Source organism: Parus major, chromosome 18, assembly GCF_001522545.3.
Source record: "Parus major isolate Abel chromosome 18, Parus_major1.1, whole genome shotgun sequence".
NCBI lineage: Eukaryota > Metazoa > Chordata > Aves > Passeriformes > Paridae > Parus > Parus major.
The window spans coordinates 8,744,109-8,767,285 of NC_031786.1; the positions used below are offsets into that span (position 1 = coordinate 8,744,109).

Genomic DNA, 23,177 nt, shown 5'->3' on the forward strand with positions numbered 1-23,177 from the left:
AGGTGACCATGGAGTGGAAAACAATGTATTTATAGTGAAATAATCACGGATTTAAGACTGATATTTAAAAACCAAAATAAATTCTAATGAGTAAAACCAAAAACTATTGTACCACAAATCAAGAACACCTTAAAAAAGGATGGAATTTCAGCAACTATAGTATTAAACAACTAAGATAGTAAAATATTTTACACAACTGTGTGTGATGCAATCACAAATTTTCTATCCAAGCTGTTGCACTTAGGACATTCAATTCAGCAAATGTGTTGCCACACTTCAGTTTCTACAGGCTGAGTTTGGTCATCTCGTTTTTTTGGGTTTTTGTTTGTTTGTTTGTTTAAAACTGAGAACAAAACCTCAGTAATCAGGCAAACACTTTCCAAATTATTTTTCACTCATTTCAGACAGAAAAAAAAAAGGGCCTATATAAAAAAGGGAAGTATATTTAGTTTGTTTCTGTTTCCTAGGTGAGAGAAGGGAAGATAACAATAGTAGCAGTGACTTACACGGAAAAATACTTTTAACATGAAATCAAATTTTCTCTGTTCACATGGAAGTCTCTAATGGTCCCCTAGCAGATATACAGCTGACAGGATGAAATTTCCCCCATGGAAAGAATGGACAAAAGAAAAGAAATTTGAAATAAATGCTAAATAAATGCATGCCTTCCCTACTCATATACTTGGAATACAAAAGCTGGCCTCTTCAGCCAGCCTGTGGGGACCACATTGGGCTCCACACAGTGGTAACTTCATCATTTTCCCTTCAAACTGGTGCTTCTGCACTTCAGAAAGTAAAACAAAATATACAATTCACATCACAATACACATCTACTTTTTGCAACCAAGGGCAAGTTCACAGAAAACAAAACACTAATTTTAGCTCAGTATTGAGGTGCTTCTTTAAGCTCACATTACAGACCCAGCATTTTGTGCTTTTCCAAAGTCCTTCATATTTGGCTGCTCAAAATGAAAAAAGGATTGAGAGCTGATACACTCCCATAACAACAGCACCTTCTTTCCACTACAGCTATTAAATGCAAAATACAACCAGCAGCAACAGTGGGAGGAATGTTTCACTCATTGAGCAACAATATGGCATCTCCAAAATCTTTCAATTCATCAAATGGTCCATTCATTTATCCTGCACCTGCTCAGACTAGAGGGAAAATCTTTCTTTGCTATTGTTCAGTTCAACTCCTTGAACCAGGGAAGTGAAATGCCTGGGACCTCCAAAAACTGGTCTGTCAGCAGCTCTACTGAAGGAAATACCCTGATTCCAGGCAATTCTCCAGGGGATGGTTTTTTACTAGCCCCACACTATCACACTCATTCAGGCACTCAAATAGCACCAACAAATCACCTGAGAATAATGATCTGTCAGTACTTGCAAGATCATAAGGAAAAAATGCAACTTTTCTGTTTCTACTCCCAAATTAAACTGAGAAAGAAGAGGACAACAAAGGAAACACTTCAAATTTAAGAAGCTGACTGCATGGAGCACCTTTCTCTTTTTTGAACATAGCAACAAACATGGACCTGGGGGGTGTTCTTATGAGCCTGACAATCTTTTTATGGAATCTTTTAATTAAGCATCGCTATTAGTTGGTCAAGAAACTTTTGCTGTAGAAGCTGGTTTTTTTTTCATTATTTTTCCAGAAATAATTTGAATATTCCTAAGACTAATTTGAAAGAAAGGAGGAATAATTCAGAAGTTTATTAGTGCCTGTAATGTATAATGGCAACTAAGAGGAAATCCATGCTTCCAAACCCAGGAAGAGGCTGGAAAAACAAGCTGTTTATAACTGAATGTGCCTGACACATCTACCAGGTCTGCCTAGAGAAATTCCAACCACCTTCCTCCAAGGCCTTCAGCAATACCCCCTCAACGATGTGGGCTTGAACTTGAACCTCAAGGAACACATGCAATTTGAAATTAAGCAATTATGCACACAGCAATTAAGAATTACCATTCCCAACTTAAATCATACAAACAAATCTCCCAAAGCAAAAGGCACAGGTCAGCAGCTGCCAATTCCATCACAGAAATGACAAATCTGGTGTGGTTCACCCTCATTTTTGGTGAATAAAACTTACCAGTGTCACCATGGCATTTTTGATTATTAGCAGGCAGTGACACTGTGACAACATGGCTTAAAGTCATATCTTTGAACTGCCTGAGAATCTCTGAAATTGTGATACATTGCCAACAGAGCTTTTCAAAAGATTAAAACAAGCACGTTAAGTTCTCAAGTGATTATGACTGGGTTTGAAACACTGCAGGTCAAAAAAGGACACATTTTTATGTTTTTTCTTTAACAGTCAGGAATTCTCCAACAACACACTGAATAAACCTGAAACAATTGGAAAAGACACAGATTGTTAGGGTGAAATGAAAGCGTGATTCTTTTTAAAGAAATACAGTTTCAGACAAGTAGAGGCATGTTTATGTGCATGTCAATGAAAACAGCAGTTCAAAGCAGAATTTTTAGTGTAAGAGCTGTGTTACAAGTGGGTAAATGCCTCTAACAAAAATGGCACCACCCCAGAGAAGTGACAAACTACAGCTACAGCACAACGAAACTGGCAGATAAAGTCATAACTGAAGACAATTTAAAGAAGAAAAGCTAACAGTGAAATATATTTGCAAAATTAGCTCTCATTTTTCCACATTGTAAATGTTACATATGAAAACATTGTTAAGTAGCTTCAATTTTTCTACTTATTTTCCCAGAGGGGAAAAAATGCCTCAGTAGTTGGAGGTGAAATATGTAACAACAACCAGAGTAAAAAAACTCCACAATAGCTGTTTGTCAAACAGCTGCCACTTCATACTATAAAAGGCTGATCAAATTCTGACAGTTCTGAGATCTGTAACCTTTTTTTTCCACATTTCTCCCCAGTTTGTTGTCCTCAGAAATCTGTGTTGAGAGACATAACACAAGCAGCTTGACTCCAGCTGGAAGGGCAAGCAAAAACAGTCTTGCTGGAGCCAGCCCTTCCAAAGACGCTCCCAAATTTGCTCATCCACTCATTTCCCTTCACAGAGAAAACAAAGGAATGCACAAAAAGCCAGGGATGTATTTCTCCACCTCTTTGTAACGTGGACAAACTACAGCCCCAGCCCCATTCCTCTCCACATCCACCTGTAGCAAACCTGAAATTGTGGCTGCACTTCTGAAGGTCAATTCCTTGGCATTACTGCAGCACATTCCAAAAGGCTGATATCAACATTCCTTCCTAGAGAGCTGGATACTGGACTGGTGACTGAAATGAAGAAGGTAGGTGGTGTGTGGAAGCAGAGTTGTTAAACAGCTGGCAACATCTGTGTCCCAGCTATTATCACATGACATTTACTAACTACCAAAACTGAGCAATTTTTTGACTTGTGGCAGTTTCCACTTTATTTGCTCTGATCAGTTTTCAGCAAAAAATGATAGTCACAAGGAGAGACAGGAGAAAATACATCTAAGTAATGCCAGGTATTTAATAATTTTTTTGTAGTAAGATTACACTTCTGGTAGTCCAGAATGCCTCTGTTTTGAGGAAGTAACAGAAATGCACAGAACAGAAAATTTTGGTAACTTCTCCTAAGGTTATCCACACTGTAAACCATAAAATCCTCAACTCATTTCGAGTAATTCTAGATAATATTAAATTTAAACTTCTGCTAATGATAATATTGCAGAAATACAGTATCATTACCAGTTATATTCCTTAATAATTATTTGCTTCCCTGATGTTTTGTTTTCCTGCAATAATCAGCAAAGAAACAACACAGCAGCAGGAAGAGTTTAATATATGGTAAATAACAAATCAAGAATTCTGAAGAACCACTATGAAAATATGAATTAACTTCATTAAGAGAATTTGATCTTCTAGTTTATTGCTAGTAATTTTCAAACAACTAGATCTGTCTGGATTGAAAAGAAAGACTAACCCATAATTTACTTCAGTGCATCATGCTACACATATTTGAGACAGAAGATATGAAGCTCCATGGGACAAGAGTAGATTAATTTCTCATTCATGTACTCGTGGACTCAGATAACTTCAGCCAGCTCAAGTACACACATTCCTCATCCTGCAGATTCCCTAGAATATTCTATGCAAAGTGGCATCTGTCCAAGCCTGGAGTACCCAAACTTTGCAATTCAAAAGTAAGTTCCATTTTTATTTTTTCTATTTTAGATATGTGAACAGGCTCACTGATTAACAATATATCACAAAAATCACAACATTTTAACACATGAACAAAAAAATTTTCTTCCATCTAGTTGATAACGCACTTGGAGTTTGCAAACTGAAGGATTTTCCTAATTAAAACCTGAGAATGGCTGTTGAGTTCACATCCCTGCTCTCAAAACACTTTTTAATGAGCAAGACAATCATAATATTCAGTTGAATTGTATCTGAAAACCTACCCTGTCAGCAGCCAGTTCATCCTGTACTACCCTAACCCATAGTTCAGTTCCAATTCAGAGTGGAAAAAAATCAATCTTCAGGTGAAATTACAGGAGATCAGTGAGCCTTGAAGGTCCTGCTCTTCTTGCCTGCTCCCAGCACAAGGCCCCACTGCTCTGCTCAGCTGGGCACCTTTGTGAAACCATTCCTGCATATTCAGCTGCACCAAGTGAGATCCTTATCTGGGGGTTAGTGAGCTGAATGGTTTCACAGAAGATATCCAACAAAGGACAGGAAAAAAAAAATTCAAGTTGGAAGGTGAGACCTCTCCTATTTTACATCAAAAAGCCAGTAGATTAGCTCTTAGTTTCTCATCAATACAATTTTCTGAAGAATGTGGGAAAGAAAAATCCTCAAAACACCTAAATACCAACCTTGCCCAGCCCTGTTCACAACAGCTTGTGAAATCTGATATAATCAAAGAATGATGTAAGGCTTTCTGCAGGTTGGAATACAACTTTACAGCCATAAATAGTAACCAGCACATTTAACAACAGAACACCTTTAAGCAGCTTGTCTTTCAGCAAATCAACAACTCCATTAAAAAGAAAAGGATTTATTGAAAAAACCAAGTTAGACAAAAAGCATTAACTTACTGAATCCAGAAAGCAGAGATAGGTTCCTGAGCTCTGAATTACTGCTTGATTTTTAGCAAATCCAACTGTTGAGAAAGCAAAGATAAAAATAGGGAGGAGTTTTTACTGTTGCATCTTTTAAAATATTAATAAAGTGAGGAACAAATAAGAGAAAATACAAAAATCAGTATCACACAAAGTACCAATTTTTTCCACATTTAAAGCAAGATAATTTGAGAATATTTAAATAGGATGCCTATGTCAGTCACCTTCTCTGACTGAATACCAGAACTATACAATCAAGTAGAATAAGATTCCTTTTGCCAGCCCTCCCCAAACGACATAATATGTAATGTGTATCTTGAAGAGTGCAGGTTTTATATCCATATTATTTATATATTAATACTCAGCTTGTAGAATCACAGAATGCTTCGGGCTGGAAGGGATCTTTAAAGGTCATTTAGGCCAGCCCCTCACAAAGAGAAGATGCTGAAAACCCTTGGCTGCACATACATTCATCTTTTTAAGTCCTAAAATATACCAGCAAATCATAAAAGACGCAGAGAAGGACCAGAAACAGCTGGTCTTCACATCAGGGTTCTCAGAAGGACACAAAAATTTCTGTTCCTTGGTGCTTGTTAAGTATAAATTTTGCAAATACAGAAACTTCATGTGCCATTTATGCAAAGGCAGGTGTAATGCAGAGGGGAGCCAAAGTTTTTTTATTAGACACACACACAAAGCACAAAGGTGGCTTATTTCTACCATAATGTGGTAGAAATCATCAGTGGAGAGCACACTGAAATGTCACTTCAGACAAATGACAACATTGGCACCTGGGGTCTCTTAGCTTCTGACCTCCTGACACTTGGTGAATCTTTTTACCAACACATTCATTTCAGGAAGCTGAACCAAAGAAGAAAGTTCTTTTTGTCAGCCTTATTTCTGAAGCAGATGACTGTTCTGGAGGATCAAACAAATGGCAGAACCAGAAAAATAGGAAGGAGCAGGAATCCACAGCTGACGGTAAGGATGGGACTGCAGCAGCCACTGAAATACACCCACAAGGTGGGAATGCTTACCTGGGATTGTTTTTGCAGGCAGACAAGGTGTACCTAAGAACATTCTGCTCTCTGAGTTCTTGCCCTGGGCAGCATTTTAAGAAAAGACCACACAATATCCAGTGGTAATCTGAAAAATTCTGCATGGATTCGTCTTGGTCACATACGCAACATAAACTTTCTTTGGAGTATTTATGGGACCAAGTCAGGGAATCCAGCAAGAGCACCCTGACCTGCAAAATAAACATTGTGAAGACACGCAATACTGTAGGGTTTTTACTTTTTAGGGGGAAAACTGGAAATGTAAAGCCAAAAAAATCTCACCATGAAATGGAGAAGAATAATTTAAAATAGTATTATCCATAAAGTTTCTGATTTTGCATTTGAAAAGTTTTTTTTCTGTAATTCTCTTATCTTTTTATGTGCTACAAGTTTAAGTTTGCTCAGGAAACAGATTTAACTGGGCTCAAAGGTTCCCTTAGTTGTAATGCACGTGCTCCTTGGCTATTTTGCTGAGCTGTCCAAGTACAGAAAAAGACTTATGACTGCATTTCTTACTGCCTCCAAGGAACATTATGTCAACTACCACCAGAACACGACTAATAAAGGCTCTTCCTTATAACTGTGTTATTTTTTCTCATGTACTTTAATCTTCACTTTAACTTCTCTTCATTGTGGGTTTTTTTGGATTTATTATTTTACAGGATGTTTACATATTACCTTTTACAGACCTATGAATATCTAATCTCATCTCTACAGTAACTCTCAGTCTCCTTCCTACTGGCAGTGAAATGCAGCTGGCAAAGACAGGAGCTGCCACAGCAGCAGAGCTGGATCCTGGCAAGAGCAGTTTTAGTGGGAAACAACTGATGCAAGACTACAGGTCTGGACATGGCAAAGCAGCAAAGCCCCAGATCTGAGGAGGTCCTGAGTAAAGCAAGAGATAAAAGAGCAGCACAAAAACGAGGACAGAATTCAATCTGCCCAACATCAAACACATCAGTACTATCAGAAACCATAGCAGCTGTAAAGTAGCCTGGACTTACATTTCAGTGCTGTCATTAACATACCCAAATATTTCAACAGCCTTCAGTGGATAATAATGAATTACAAAGAATCAAAAATTTAAGGGAAGAGTGAAGGAGGCTTCAAGGCAACACAAGATGGCAATTATATTCCTCTATGAACTTTCTGAAGTATTTCAGATCTCATTTTCAAATAAACCACTTTAAATAAAATCATGAAATATCTAGTATTTGTTATGAGAAAGAGTTGGAAAATATTTCTTGCTATGTCTAAGACAGAAACACCCTGAAGTTTTTCATATACCAGATTTCTTTTAGAGGAAAGAGAGAGAAGAAAATACACATATTTTTTAAATTATTAAGAAGATAAATATAACTCCCTATAGAAGAACCTAGGTATTAAAAATTTCTTTCAACAACAAATTCTGTGTTTGGCATGAGTAAAAAATGTCTTTAATATTACTCTACTGAACAAAATGAAATGTTTGTGCCAGGTCTCTGAGTTTTGTAAGGCCTGCTTACTTGGTGAAAAGAGCCTGTTACCATGGTTACAGCCGTAAAAACTTAAGCCTCAGTGAGATATTAACATTCCTCACTCTTGGAAAGAAAAAGGTTTCCTTTTTTTAGGCAAGTGACCCTTTCTTTTTTCCTAGGTTCTCCCCCTTTCTTTTACATGCTAGAAAAGAATCAGAAATAAATCCTAATCTTGTGTAAATAGTTGAAGATGTGAAGCCTGACTAGTACATTGTTTCTGTACCAAAGCATCTTCTTTTAAAGGCAAGACTCCTTCCAGTTGCACCTAGTCCTTAACAAAATGAAAGTATATTACCAAAAGCAAACAAATACTATGGATTTCAAGTAACCTGCTTCTAAAATTTAACAACCATGAAATAAAGCTGTTCTTGTTTTAATGGTGACCTGAGAGTGTCTTCCACATGGATAAGCCTGGGTTTGTTTTTTAGCAGCACTATGCATTTCACACTATTAGTTAAACAGTGCACAGCTGCCCCTCCCACCCCCAATTTATTAAAGATCTGTTCAGTCTCCAGCTACCCCAACACCGACAAATGCATGCTAAACCAAAAAATAATCTGACATATCCCTAATGGCACAATGGAATTCACAACTGGAACTCAGTTTTAGGTTCAGTTTCCTGAAGTGCAAAGGTGAACAGACATCAGAATTCTAAAACAAAATAATAAAAAAAAAATCCTGCTTGTGTGTTCTGCCAAACCAAAACTAGTTTATACCAAATTGATACAACACTTTAGTAAGAACAAGACTTTAGACAGAGCTAATGTTTATAAAAATGGAAAATATGCTACACAACACAATGGCATTAGCAAAAACATTACTAACTATCTTAAGTATCAGAATTAACAATCTCTGTGATTATTCTTTTATTTAAGAAACTGTAACTGACTTAGTTTCTTGATCATCAACTACTAAAAGAAGTCAGTTTTGAAAAGAGACTGATAACCCAGTAGTGGAGGGGAGAAAAAAGAAGAAAAAGTTACAGGAATATGAGTAATTCTCAACATTGCTCAACTCCAGCTGTATCATTTGCCCAAAAGAGAAAAATTCCCTCTAAAAACCTTGTCTGCCTTTTGTCATTACCAGTCCAACAGTTCTAGTATTACAAGCTGCACTGTCAAAACAACACAGTTCATGCTAGAGGTATTAAAATACTAAAAATATTTATAGTAAAGGTTATGCTGTGTTACTTCAGTATTGCTACATCTGACAACTATTTAAAAACAGATGTAAAGCCTATGGTCAGGAGAAATGACAGTAAATAAAGCCAGGGGCCTCCGCCAGGTTGCAGAAGAATTCAGTGCACAAACTCTCAATTTATTTGCATGTTACAACAGGGGATAAAAATCAAACTTTCTGAAACAGAACTAGGCTTTTGCATAAGATCATTTTGAGGAGACTGTAAGAAGCCTGAGTTTCTTTCCACTTCAAACAGGACGTGTAGTGAAAACCAGAAATTGTCCAAATTTTGTGTTCCAGTGTTTCCAAAGTGTGACTTTTAAGAGATAACTTCAAAAACACAAACTTGGAAGAAACATTTTAACAATTCCTACCTGTCTACTCCTTCCCAGAAAGTCCAGAATGACAAAAACATTGGTTACACAGCTCCAGTACGAAATGTGAGCACACTGTTCTTCCTTTGTCCTGCTGTTTTTCCTCAGAACACAGATGTGATCTTCCAGCTTTACTGTCACTCAACAGCTTCTTCAAAAATCAACTGACTTTTATTTCTATTTTACATTTTAGGAAGATTTTGTGCTAAAAACCCCTGAACATAAACTAACCAAAACAAGCAAAAGAAAATCCATTTAAAGAGATTTGCTTGTAATCTCCTGCAGTGGGTGTGATTCATATTAGCATGCAAATGAATAGGGGATCATCACATCATACACCTGTCTGACAGCTCACTAAACATATTGCTTTAGCCCTTTGAGTGAACACTTTAGTGGGAGTTTTTAGCTCAAATCAAAACTTCTGAAACCTCTGTTTTGATTTGATCATTGAAGCAATATCAAAAAGGTATTTATTTTCTATTTCAGGGTCTATTTTACTGAACTGAAAGATATGCATTTACTTTTAAAATCTTTATGCAATAAATTTTTAATTTATTTTTCCTTAAAACCCATCTCCTGAAGATAAATCAGATATCAGAAAGCCATAGTAAAATTGTAAGCATTAGTAACATTGTGTATACTACAATTAAACAAAATTCTTTTGCTTTTGCAGAGTAGAGCACACAAGTGCTAAGCCAAGTTCCTCTTTCCTTGGACATATAAACAAATTCTACAGAGCCCAAAGCAACAGGGCCAAATTCAAGTTGGAATGAGTTTTCAAACAGAGCTCTAGAAAACAATGTGAGTTTTTTCCATTGCAGTGCAAATGGCTATGAAGATACTTTTCAAACTAAAAATCAGAAGGTGCCTGCAATACGAACCAAACTCTCACAAAATCACTATTAAGCTACATACCACCTCCAGGCTGAGAGGACTCATTGGTTCCAATGATTACTGAAACACCAACTTCTTCCAACTTGATCTTCCATTCTTCAATTATTTCAGCTGAACCATCCTAGAAAAAAATAATGACTTAGATGCAGCTATTTTAATTGGTGTGTTGAAGTGAACCAAAAAGTTTTGTTAGAGACATTATTTACTTGGACAGTATTTTAAAGAAGGTCTGAAACTCACCTTACTGGCATCATTAAAAATTGACAGCTCCATGGTTCCCTTAAAATCTTGTTCCCAAACTGACTTTAGGCATTCATCTAACCAGCATTCACTGTTGTGAACAGGCACAATGATAGACTACAAAAAAACAGAGATCCACATGCATGTCAGGAAACATGTTTTTGTTTACTTACAGTAAAACAGTATTAAAAAGGAGAAGTAGCAGATCCTTCCGAAACTTTCACCAAAAATGCATCTTAAAAATATAAAGGTAGGCAAAGAACCTTTCTTTTCTTTACAAATACATGATTTGCTTTCCTCTCTCAAGCTTCTTTTTAAATAAAGTTCCATAAGATGGTTCTTGGTAGAAGAGAAACCACTGAAGCAAACCCACAAATGAAACATCTGTAACAGCACCCTAACCTCATTCTAGTATTCCTGCACTTCTTAAGACACTCCTCACTTTTCTCTTCTATGAATACATCTTACTCATCTATTTATCTTCAAGCCTAATTGGAGATGCTCACATATGCAGCTGGACCCTCAGGCTGCAGCCAAGTTTTTAAAAATTATTCCACCTACAACTGCTCCAAAGCACCCTGGAAGTTGGTGAGGCAGTTCCATACTCTGCCATTCCAGCTGCAGGTTTTCCTCCTGCAGCCTCTCTCGGTTCTGATGTGCACCCAAAGCAGGAAAATATACCTGAAATATTTTTAAATTGGTTAGAAAACAGAGAGGAGGGCTTTATCTGTTCAGTTACCACTCTTCTAATTACCCCTAAAAAGCCAACAATCCCCAAAATTCTTTCAGTGTCTCAAAATAGAACACTTTTCCTTCACAGCATGCAAAGGCCTGGGAAATCATCCTGGAGATACCCTGGCTGTGCTTGCAAAGGGAGAGCCCAAGTCTGTACCTGTTAAAATTACTTCTAGATGGGGAACTTAAGGGCCTAAGTAACTCCTAAAAAGTCTCATGGGACATTTCAAGAAGTCCCTAGAAACACAACTTAAACTCCTCATTATGTGGGGTTTACAAAAAAACAAATGCATGGCTGGAAGAAAGAGAGGATTTGTTCCTATTGTGAGCAGGAGAGAATCCTAAGAAACAAAATTCTGGGATACTGAAATGGAATTATAGACAATTTAGTGCCATGTGAACACATGTGCATTGTGCAAATACACACAGGTGCACACATCAGAAGGCAGGGTTTTGGACACTGAAGGATGTACACACAGCCAAATAAAATAGTAAACATCTAAAATGAATGAACCTCCAGATTTTTGGCAGGATGATGGAACAGTTCTTAAAAGAAGTAGGATAAAAGCACTCTGAAATAAGGGAGAAACAAAAAAAAAAACAACAACAAAAAATTGATTACCCCAGTAATTAAAACATACATAAAAAAGATTATTTCAGAACTGTGTCAGATCAGTACTTTGAGACTAAAAAAAAAAGCAAAAATCTGAGATTCTGAAGTATTACATTAAATTTACTCAGGATTTTCATATTCTTTATGTGAACATGGCAATTCAAATATGACCCTACACATTCATACCAACCAATCTAATATATTCAATCAGGAAAAAAGGGTTCCACAATTCTTCCAATGACAATATAAACTTGTGCAGTTTTGCACATCCAGAAAAATCAGTTATTTTTCAATTTGTTTTCTGATTCACTTAGTAAAAATTTGACTAAGCCATCACCAACTAGCATACCATTGGTTTGAAAACTGGAACTTCTTTGCTTTTTTTCCGTGGTGTACTCCTGTTTTAAGTCAGGGCAGCAGTGCAAAATAGCAAGATGATGTTTGACCTCCCTGTTTAGTTTGAACTGAAAGTAGAAAAAAGTACTTCAAGGGCAGCACATATTAAACAATCCATAAATACCTGATGGCTCTGAGGTGCTCTGAACTGAGCTGCTCATGATATATTAACATGCCCCTGAACACATTACTGTGAGCAAATTCTGCTTCCACAGAACCACGACCACAGATACACATATGGAACTGGACACCTGCCAAACTAAGGCCCAGAGCTCAACTGCTGATGATACTTCTGTGTAAAACCTGAAAAATCAACAAATCCACACAAATAACTGTATTCAGCAATAGGACGAACACCTCAGAGTATTGCTGATGTTGTATACCAGTTTTCTTGTATTCCAACCATTCTTGCTCACCTCACTGATTTTCTGTGTTTAGTTTTAGTTTGAGGATACATCAAAAATGTAGACTTTCATTTCTTCCTCACTCATTACTACAACTGTACCCTGGCTTAAGAGTTGCAACTGGGCAGTCATAAATTGGCTTTTCATGACGTGTGACTGTCTCAGAATAATTCGATCTACTTGGACCATTTAAAGAGGGGAAAATCATGAACCAGGGCACTACTTCACCTACAGGTGTAGTCTCATAGCAAAAATACCAGCTGGTAGTAACCTCCAGAGACTGTGGCTGCGTTTTCTGTCCCAAAACAAGATCAACTACAGCTCTGCCATTGCTGACAAACCCCCTCTCCATGGACAAACACCAGCATTGCTAAGGGAAACACATAAAGCAGGCATAAGGGAGACCTAGAATGGTTTTCCCGGTGTCTTTTTGTGACAGTTTATGCCAACTCCTACTTCCCAATCCCAGCACAGATGATTATTCCAGTTCTCCTTGCAGCAACCCTTCCTGTATTTGAAGACTGCTACCAAAACAGTGAACTACAAGAGAGCATAAAGCTCTCTCAAAGTAATTTTTAGTACTGGGGACATAGATTGCAAATATAAAGTGCTTTTAGCATTACAAATCATCTGAGTGGCAGCTGAGTGATGTGAGTCAGAATTACCTTTTCATTAGTTGAGGCTGATTTACAGCAGAAAGAAACAGAGGAGTTTCATGACCTATGACCCAAATATGACTCTTAAAACAGAGCTATGAATCAAAGCTGGACTTGAGCATTGTGACACTACCTGGTTTTCCCTGAACTCCACACATTCTAGAAAAGCATCCCATCTATTTTTGTATTTTCATATCTCCATTTATATAGCTATATAGACACAGATATAGATGTTGTATATTTAACTTTATTTATGTGTTTAATTTGTACATATGTACACATTTATAAAAAATATATAAATATAAATATAAAAATGTGTATCTATAACATATAAAACATTTATTACATATAAGTATATGTTTCTTATATATAATTCTATATAATTATATGTAATTATTATATAATTATGTATCAAGTATATAATTATTATATAATTATATATTAGAGATGTATTATTATCTATAAATATACAAGTTTATTTATTTATAAATATAAACATAAAATAAATGTCTTTTTATATAAATAGAAATATAACTATATACACTATATATGTACATAGGATATATATACGCACACACTATACATATATATATATATATATGTATATATACACACACACAAATATATATACAAGATATAACTAACTAACTAACTAAATAAATGAATGAAGGTACGGGAAGTAACAAAAGCAGGAAGTGTAGGAAGATTTTACGACTTTCATTACCAACCCCGTGTAGCCGAACGCGCCGAGGCACCGAGCCCTCCGGGAGAGCCCTCCCGGGCCAGCCCCGGCCCCGCCCGAGCTGCCGTGTCCGCAGCGGGCAGCCCCGGCCCGGGACACCCCGGCCCGGCCCCGCCTTTCACGTACCACCTGCACGGGGGCCTCGGGGCTCCCGCCGGCTCTCCCCGGCTCCGCCATCACCGCCGCCCCTCAGGGAGGAGCGGGAGGAACAACCACAGAGACGGAGGCGGGAGCGGCCGGAAGAGGCTCTGCTGGCGGCGGCAGCCGAGCCTGAGCCCCGGCCCCGGCCCCGGCCCCGGCCCCGTGAGGGAAACCGCGGGCCCGGCTCCTGAAGGAAACCCCGGGCCCGGCCCGTGAGGGAAACCTTGGCACTGGCTGTGGAGTCACTCCTACTGAAAATCACGCTATGAAAATCCAGTGTCCACAAAGGGGACAGAGGAGTCCTGCACCTTTATTCGAATAAAGGGGGAGAGGCCACCGGGGCACACGCCTGCCGGGTTTTCTCTCGAGGTGTTGGAGGAGGCAGCCTCCTTTTATTCCGAACTCCCGGCCGCATGTTGCCCTCTTCCTTTCCCAGTGCTGAGGTTCTAGGAAAGTACAGCCTTCCCGAAGCGCCTACCACATATTCCCACCACTTAAACATGTCATTTACCCCTTAAGTTCAAGAGTTCAGGCTTGTGCCGACCCATTTGTCTGTTTCAGGAGTCAGGCTGTCCGGGCTCTGTAGCAAAAATGCTGCTTTGATTTAATAGAGACATTAAATCCATTTCAAAGTCGTTAACACCCATACCTTCACTCATCGGATTGTTAAGACATTAACACACATCTTCCCTCTCACACTGATTCCTCAGTAGATGCTGCACTCACTTCCCCACCTGTTCTCTAAGATCAATCCTGTAAATTTTCAGCAGTGTTATAATGCTTTTTCAAAGTTATTTCCCACACTGAGGTATGGTGGCTGGTAGTAGCTTGCTTGAACTGAAATTTGTAGAAACTGAAACAAATTTTTCACTTTGGAGTTGTTCATGGTACATAATCCTGGAGAATGATAATGTTCTCTAATCTCTCCAGTCTGGGCTTTTGTTGGTCTGAACTACTATGTTCTGTGTTTTTTTAATAAAAACGTGTCTAATAGGCTTTAAATAGGGAAAATTGCTGGTGCTAATGATGCCATTATCATAAAATCGTGCAATGGAATGGACCTTAAAGCTCATCCAGTTCCACCTGCTGCCGTGGGCAGGGACACCTTCCACTACCTCAGGCTGCTCCAAGCCCTGTCCACCTCAGCCTTGGACACTTCTGTGGATGGGGCAGCCACAGCTGCTCTGAGCAATCTGTGCCAGGGCCACCCCACCCTCACAATAAGAAATTAGTTCCTGATATCTAACCTGAATTTCCCCTCTTTCAACTTGTATCTGTTACTCCTTGTCCTGTCACTGCAGTTCCTGACAAAGAGTCCCTCTCCAACTTCCTTGTAGGCCCCTTCAGATACTGGAAGGCATTTCAAAATGTACTGGAAAGTATTATTGATCATTTGTTAACTGAAATTATGGTTGTGCAACTACTTACTCCCTTGAAAGTAATCACAGCTAAAAGGGATTGCAACGGCCAGGCCCTGTACAACAACCTATTCAGAATTTTTAAAATTTGCACAAAGCAATCTTTGTTAAGCAAAATCCTGAGATTATCCCTTGTTTATTTGAAGAGCCTGTTAAACAGCCAGACAATTCAAGGAGCAAACAGAGCAGAGTTATCTTAAAATGTTGGTTGGCACACAAGTCCAAGAATTTAGGAGGTGAGAAGGACAGCCAAGCAGTAATTCACCCTCGGAATCTATTTCAAATTATCTGCACAGCTTCTCACCATCCAGCCTGAGTTTAATCTCTCCATGAACAGCGCTGTTAAATATGATCATTCCTGCTTCTGGCGACAAAGGCTGCTGGCACTGTTATGTTGCCTGTGTGCCTTGCTTTATCTAAGAAAGTGTAGCAGAGTATTGCTTTACTCACCCTAAACCAAACAAAAGTCCTAGTCAGGGACAGCGCCTCATTAAGTGAAGCAAAATGCAGAGCAAAGCCCTTGCTGCCTTCCCCGAGGAAAATACAGAACCAGTCAAACCCACCAGAAATGTTTTCTAAGTTATATTATGTAGCTGACCACAGAGAGTAATTAAATACAAACTTCTGCTTAGAATGTGATTTTTGTTTGGGGTGGGTTTGGAAAGACATTTATAGGCCCACAAGCATGTGGAACCTATTCAGTGGGATTGTCAGGGCAGCTAACATCCATTGTGAGAGTTCTTACCTACTGGCTTTTGAAATTCCAGCAGGCATTGCTGTCTCCTTGGGCAGCTTGGGAAATGAAATAGTTTCCAAAATATAGTCAACTGTTTCACTGCCCATTCCGCTTTCATGTGGGTCAGAATGGAAAGAGATCTCCCAGCACTATTGCAACAAACTCGTTAAGGAATGAGCAAAGATGGTTTGGTCCTAGTTCTACTTCCATCTTCTCAATATTATAGATTTTTCACAGTGGTGGGGGCAGGTCTCAAAGCAGTCCTCACAGCTGAAAGCATTGCAAATTCAGACATTTTTCACCAAATTTTATTTCTGATAAAATAATCTTTTGAGGAGTATTACTGTGAACCTAAGACTTGCAATTTATGGAGGGTTTAGCTATCAAATAGAAATTTTCCTCATCTGAATGGAAAAACATTATCTAGAATGTTGGTTGTGTTTTTTGCATTTAGCTGTCATTTCTAAAATGGCATGGATTCAAAGTATGGACAGCATGGACCTACTGACTTGTGAGAGCAGATCTCAGCTGATTTCACTGGAGTTTAAAAGGAGATAAAGCAAGACTGCTTGTGCAGGCTATCAGTGGGGTTATTGAGGCCGAGTAGTCTTGGGTTTAGTTTCTTTTTGAAAAGCTCAAACAGTAACTGGGGTGGTAAAAATGCATCTGTACAAACAAATCTGTTGTGTTGTGGAGAATGGGGGCGACTTAATTTGGTTGTATCTTTATTGGAAAGACAGAATGAATGAGTATAGAGTGTTCTTTTAACACATTTGTCACTGAAGTTACAAGCTGTAATACTGAAGTATTTCCAGAATACACTATGTTGAAAGGATCATTCAACAGAGTAGGTAAAAAATTCAGCTCAGAGCAACTTTTGAAACCACTTCTATTCAAAGAATGCTTTGAGCTTCCAAAAATGCTCTGTTATTTTCATAAAATGTCACAGTTGAGTGGCAAGAGAAGAGGGGGGCAATATTTCTTATTACAGTACAAAACAGCAGAAGGGGACTTGAGAGTCCCCTTCTCATCTAGCCCTGGCATCCTGAGACAGGATCAACTCACAAACCCCTACTGGTCTATGAGGCCTCATAATATCCTCAGCCACTCTATTGCAGTCCTTGCTATCTTTGCCTGAAAGAAGAATTCTTTAATATCCAGATTAGATAATGCAGCGTTTTCCAAGCCCCCTGAAACCTGGCCAGCTAAGATCTTTTCCCTCTGGTTAAAAGATGCAGAATTCTATGATCTCCCCAGTTTTAGAGCTGTTATATAGAGATGAAGCTGAGCTTATAGCATAACTTAGGTCTTTTATACAGATATTTTTTCTCTCTCTCTCTCTCTCCTTCTCCCTCCGTAGTGTTCAGCTCCCAAGGCATAGCTCCTCACTTTGAATCCTCTGTTAGTAACAGCATCTTGATTTTTTACCTTAGGCAAGAATTATCCTACTTTGCTCCTACCTTAGTAAATTTGGCACTTTGTCTGCATTTTAGACCAGATGTGAAACGTTTTGCTGGGCTATTAAAAAGAAAAAACAACAAGACCCTTACCACCCTAATAGCTTTTTTGCAGGCCTAAAAAAAGATTTATAATCAAAACCCCTGACTAAATACGAAGAAGGCCAATAACATGCCCAATGATAAGACTAGAATCTCTTTGAAAGGATGCAGGCCCCCATCCCTTCAGCCTGTATCTCCACCCTAAGAGGCTGCTGAGCCCCCTCCTCCAGGGGTCCCCTGATAGCCCTCTCCCAGTGGCTTTATCCCCTGCAGCTGTGTGCCTTCTCAGCTGCTTTCTTGCTAATGCCTATGTTAACCCTTTCTTTGCCTTAGGAGGCTTGCAAATTCCATCACAAATCCTTTAGTCCTTCCCCAGCCTGCACACATAAAATCCTTTTATGGATTTATGATTTTATGAATTTGCGAATTGCTGTTGAGTTTCCCTCCCATCCCATGCTCTGGTTTAGGTTAGGGACATCTGATTTGTTCAGTGATGTTTTAGACCTTTGTTTATTCCCCTGGCTCTGCTCTGGATGCTCTCTGAGCACTTTGGATCTCTGCTGGAGAATAGGCCCCAGCACCAGTCCTGGTGCTCCTGCTGGGGCTGGACCAGAGCAGGATTACTTCCCATGTCTTGCAAGCCATACTCCTGTTTGCACAGCTTAGTGCAGTGTTTGCCTTTTTCACAATGCCTTGACACTGTTAACTCCTAATCAGCTTGTGATCTATTATATCCCCTAGATCTTTTTCTGCATGAGGGAAACAGTATTTTAGCAGTTTTATTCCAGTCAGCCACATGAGAAGAAAATGACTGAAGTAGTGTGAGTGAGATTATCTGCTTTGCGCTTCAATACCAGGATTGTTTACTGGTTTCCAATTAGTTACATGTGTACACCCTGTTAAGGGAGTTGCACAAGGGCTGCTAATGCCTTCCTTTGGCCTTCAGAGCATTTATTACTAGCAGGGACTAGTACCTAATAGTTATTTGGGCCAATTTCCCTGTGTACTCAAGACTTCAAATGCTCAGCTGAAATTACCGGCCTAATTGCTCTTACAATTTAGACATATTGAGTTTGGGTAACCTCACTGAAAAATGCTGCTGCTCCTTAGAGAAGAAGTGTTGTGTGGTACATTTCTTTCTCTGAAACATTAGCTGTCCTTAGAAAGGATGTTGCTTGTTTTTTCTTTCTTCTTTTCAAATGAGTCAACCTGAAGAAGCCGGTGGTTGTTTTTATGAGGTGGCAAATACCACAAATATTCTGTTAGCTGGAGTACTGAACTTGGGTACCTTTGTGGGTGAACTAGAAAGATCCCATTCATTTCAGTACCAGTCCACACCTCCAAACATAAACCCTCCTTGACCACCAGTCATCCCAGCCCCTCAGACTGCTGGGCCACAGCAGTGCGATGTGCAGCTTCCCTGTTCTGCTCAGCCATTCTCCTCGCTGCTCCAGCTCAGGCTTTATATTAACATGATTTTACCTTTATATTAATAAAATTTTACCTTTATATTAATATAATTTTGTGGCATTAAGACTGCAGGAGATGAGACAGTGACGAATGAGAGGCACAGTACTTCCAAAGAACTGCAGCAGATTAGTACAGGTTTTTCTTTGCCAAGGGCTTTAATATTTGAGCAATATTATGCAAAGCTAGACTCTTTAATTTAGTAATCTTTTCCTAAAGGAATGATTCTAAATAACGCAGTATTTTTAAAATACAGCAAAAGAAACTAATTTTACTTTTTAGCTTATGAAGTCTCCTGGAAGATCCAGTGATAGGCACACAGATATGGTCTTACCACCTTAGTTAATAGAGTTTGGGTTGGCTATTAACAAACCAATCTGAAACTCAGTAAAGTAATAAAGCTATTTTCCATACATACCTAAAAAAAAGCTTTATAAGTAAGTTATTTGGAGGGAAAAGGTCTTATTTACAAAAGATAGCAAGATTCAGATAATGGAAAGAGATAAAGGGTAGCCTTGAATTCCCATTTTCCTGTGATAACCCTTGAGAATCAATGCTTCTACATGAAGAAGAGTAAACCTTTTGAGTGTTCAGTTTAGATCCTTTGTTTTTCAAAATCATGCCTCTGATCTTCTTGATGACCAAAGTCTTAAACACTTGTAAAATCAAGTTATTCTGAAGAGCTGAGGAAAGTAGATGGAATTGTATTATATTGAATTATATTTCCCAAAGATTCACTGGTAAGTTCATATTATCCACAGACAGAATTCTGTTGAAGTTCAGTACCTTTGGGAGCTTAAACTTCTTTGTATATAAGTACAGGAAGCATCTGACATTTTAAGATGGGAAAGTGCTTAAAGAAATAAATCATATCCCTCCAAAGGAATGTATACATAACAGGAACTGGGATGTGTATAATATAAGAGATCCACAGACAATGTATTGGATGCACATCATTATGTGACACACAGGAAGAGAAATGAGTAATATTTTGAATTATGAGTTAGCCAAAGGCATCTGAAGAAAAGATACAAGAATTGTATACCTCTAGAGAATAGTAACATTTACTTAATATGTCTTCATTGAAAACAGAATTCAATAGGTTCTTTAAATCTTTATACTGCCCCATAAAAGATATTTTATTACATCTTATTATATCTTTAATATCATCCTTAAAATGCTAACCTACTCTGACAAGAGGATCTTAAAGTACAGTTTATTGTAACTAATTCCATTTCAGTTTTGTTTAATTTTCAAGCCAAGACAGTTCTGCATTTCCTGTAAATGCCAGTTCATCACACTCACCCTGGGTTATGAAATTAAAAGTTTTCAGGTTCATGCATCTTCAGTAAAACAGATTTAACATCTTCATTAAAGCTGATAATAGTGCTGGTAATACAAAGGGCAGTAGAGAGAGCAGCTCACTCACAGCTGGCTGTGTGTTGTAAAAGAGTGGAAAAGTCAGAAAATTGACCAGATGTGATGAGAGCAGAAAAAGGAAACTCTTCCCTTTCAGCAAAACACTGTTACTCTATTTTTATATTCTTTCTTTGCTGAATGTAACTCTTCTCAAGGCCAGGAGAGCCTTTGGGCAGCCAGAGCAAGGTGGCGCTGACCTGAGGATGTGCAGCTCTCTGAGGACAGGAGCAAATGGGGTCTGTGATGGTTTGTTTGCATCTTATCCAGCAGTGCCCACAGCTCTGGGGAGTGGGAAGGGCAGGGGCACAGCCCCAGTGTGGAACCATCATCTGTCACAGGGGGACTCATGGTGGGGCTGTGCTGAGCCCAGCTGGGGAAGGGAGCAGGGGCAGTGGCTCCAGCAGGACCCTGGAGCTGTTCAGCTCTGCTCCTTCTCCCTGGCTTCAGGGGAACTTTGTGCAGCGTTAGGGACTGGTGGCAGTGGGAGAGAAAGTAAAGGACTTCAGCAAATCTGTCTGTACATTGATATTTTCAAAGGTCACAATAATTTTGTGTGAATAAACTGACAATTGTGTCAAGTTTAGAGGTTTTTTTGGGTGAGGTTATGACATCTGTGGCATTACAGATAGAATTTGGCTTTCAAAACTGTTTTAGGAGCAGGTCTATGGAGACTGCATTGCTGTGCTAGCAGGATATAAGAGATGACAGTAAATTATTTCATTGTGTACAGGCTCCCCAGTAATGTCATCCTGATGCCATTAGAGCCTGCAATAAACCACCACGGACAAAAGACTCGGCATCTCCTTCCCTGTGACAAAATCCTTACTCATCTACTTCTTATTCTTTCCACAATAAACCCAGATACTTAACTTCCATCTAAACTTTCCCTTCCCAAGTAAAGTTCTACTTTTGTTTTTTTTTTTTTTTACCACAAGAGAAAGAAATTTAATTTCACCAGCTGGGAAGTCAAGATCCTCATTTTGACTTCAAGTGAAAACAACTAAAAATACCTTTTTGCTAACATTGCTGCTTGTGCTCTGCCCAGTGCTGTGCCTGTCAAGCCAGAGCTCGAGGATAGCCAAGTGTCCAGCTCCACTGAGAGCACTGGCCTAGAAGCAAACCCTGAAGGTATTTGAATCCTGGGATATCTCTATATGCAAATGGGAAGTTTCCTTTTGTTTTAAAACCTCCAACTGTAGAAAGTTGTGTTTGTCAGTGTTCTCATTCTTGGGTTCTCAGATTATTTATGCAGCTGACAGCCCATGTGAGCGTTGTGGTTATTATGCACGTAAACTTGAACTTTGACATTTCATCCTGTTGCAGAGCCTTGGTATGTGCATTCCTTTATATTCCCACCATCCCTGCAGTTGCTGTTCATTATTGTCAGTGCTTATTAGTTAGAAAAGTCCATTCCATTTTGTTTGGTCCAATTAACTGGTGGAGAGAGCAGCTCTTTGAGTGTCTCCACTAACTGTGTATCACCAGCTATCATCCACTGATTTATTAAATAAACCTGAGCTCTGCTGCACTTTTTGAAGAAGGAAATTCTTGTTTCTCAGTTGACCAGATTACAAAAACTCTTCAGACTTTTGAATATTTCACTCTTTTATGACAAAGGGGAAAACAGATATTGTGTAGCAAGTCAGATGAGAGCTGTTGTAGTATTTACTTCCATAATTACTTTTTATTCTTTTTCATGTGTTTAGGATAGTGTCTTCCTAAAAAACAGGGAAGAAGAATACCAGGAGAGGAAACAGTCCTTGTGCTGCTTCAATATTGTGACCTGCAGCCTGTCTGAAAGCATAACAAAGCCTTGATTGTGCAAGTGCCCAGCTGATCCAACAAGCAATGAATGAGTGAGCAATGGTCAACAAGGAGGAGTGGATATCACAGAGGGCAATTCAAAAAGGTTGAAGTGCTGTGAAGTGAGGGAGGCATGAAATGAAACAGAACTAGAGATAGATAGATCATCAACCATTTGGGTTAGTGCCAATTTATTTTTTTTTAATATATATTTTTTTAATGTGGCTATAAATGGGAAAGAGCTATGTCATCCAGTATGGAAGAAAATAATCTCATTTTTTCAGTCTAAATGAATGAGAATTTAAAACCAGAATCTGATCTAAATATGAATAAGATCTCCAGGAATCTGCTTGGGTCACATGTCAGGTGGTGTGATACAAGTTGTCAGATACAAGTACAGACTGTCAGATTTTCATGTTCATTCCAGCATTTGGGTCCACATAAGGCCCAACCAGAACTGTCAGCATGAGAGAGGATGAAAAAATCTGATTTGTTACAAGAGACCTCTTCCAGTTCTTGGGAGCACAAGATTCAGCAGTAGGGAGGATTCCCTTTCCTTCAAAGTCTTCCACTGGTCATTTCACTCTTGAACAGTTTCAATTGGATTTTCAGTCAGAATTCCGCATGAGGAAGCAGAAGGTACATAGACAAATACATGACCAAGACAGCAGAATCCAGATTTGATACTGAGGTACTGCTTCGAGGACTTCTTAAAAAAGCATTTAAAAAAAGGAATTTGGATGACCATGGCATCTTCTAAAAATATTAGAATCTATTTCTGAGTAAAAGCACTTCCTGATTTG

The 23,177-nt window shown here is 38.7% G+C and overlaps 1 protein-coding gene across 4 annotated transcripts in view; it reads right to left on the bottom strand.

The window, feature by feature from the left end:
* The window catches only part of B3GNTL1 (UDP-GlcNAc:betaGal beta-1,3-N-acetylglucosaminyltransferase like 1), a 104,512-nt gene extending 90,416 nt beyond the window's left edge, over positions 1-14,096 (bottom strand). For 3 of the 4 annotated variants that reach the window (XM_015645614.3, XM_015645615.2, XM_015645617.3), the window contains exons 1-4: positions 14,018-14,096; positions 10,346-10,462; positions 10,127-10,226; positions 5,060-5,124 (exon numbers count right to left, since the gene is read on the bottom strand). In XM_015645614.3, the coding sequence (XP_015501100.1) occupies positions 5,060-5,124; positions 10,127-10,226; positions 10,346-10,462; positions 14,018-14,068 (333 nt within the window). In that variant the 5' untranslated portion in view covers positions 14,069-14,096. The other variant, XM_033518806.1, reaches the window with a different exon arrangement.
* Between the last annotated feature and the right edge of the window lie 9,081 nt (positions 14,097-23,177).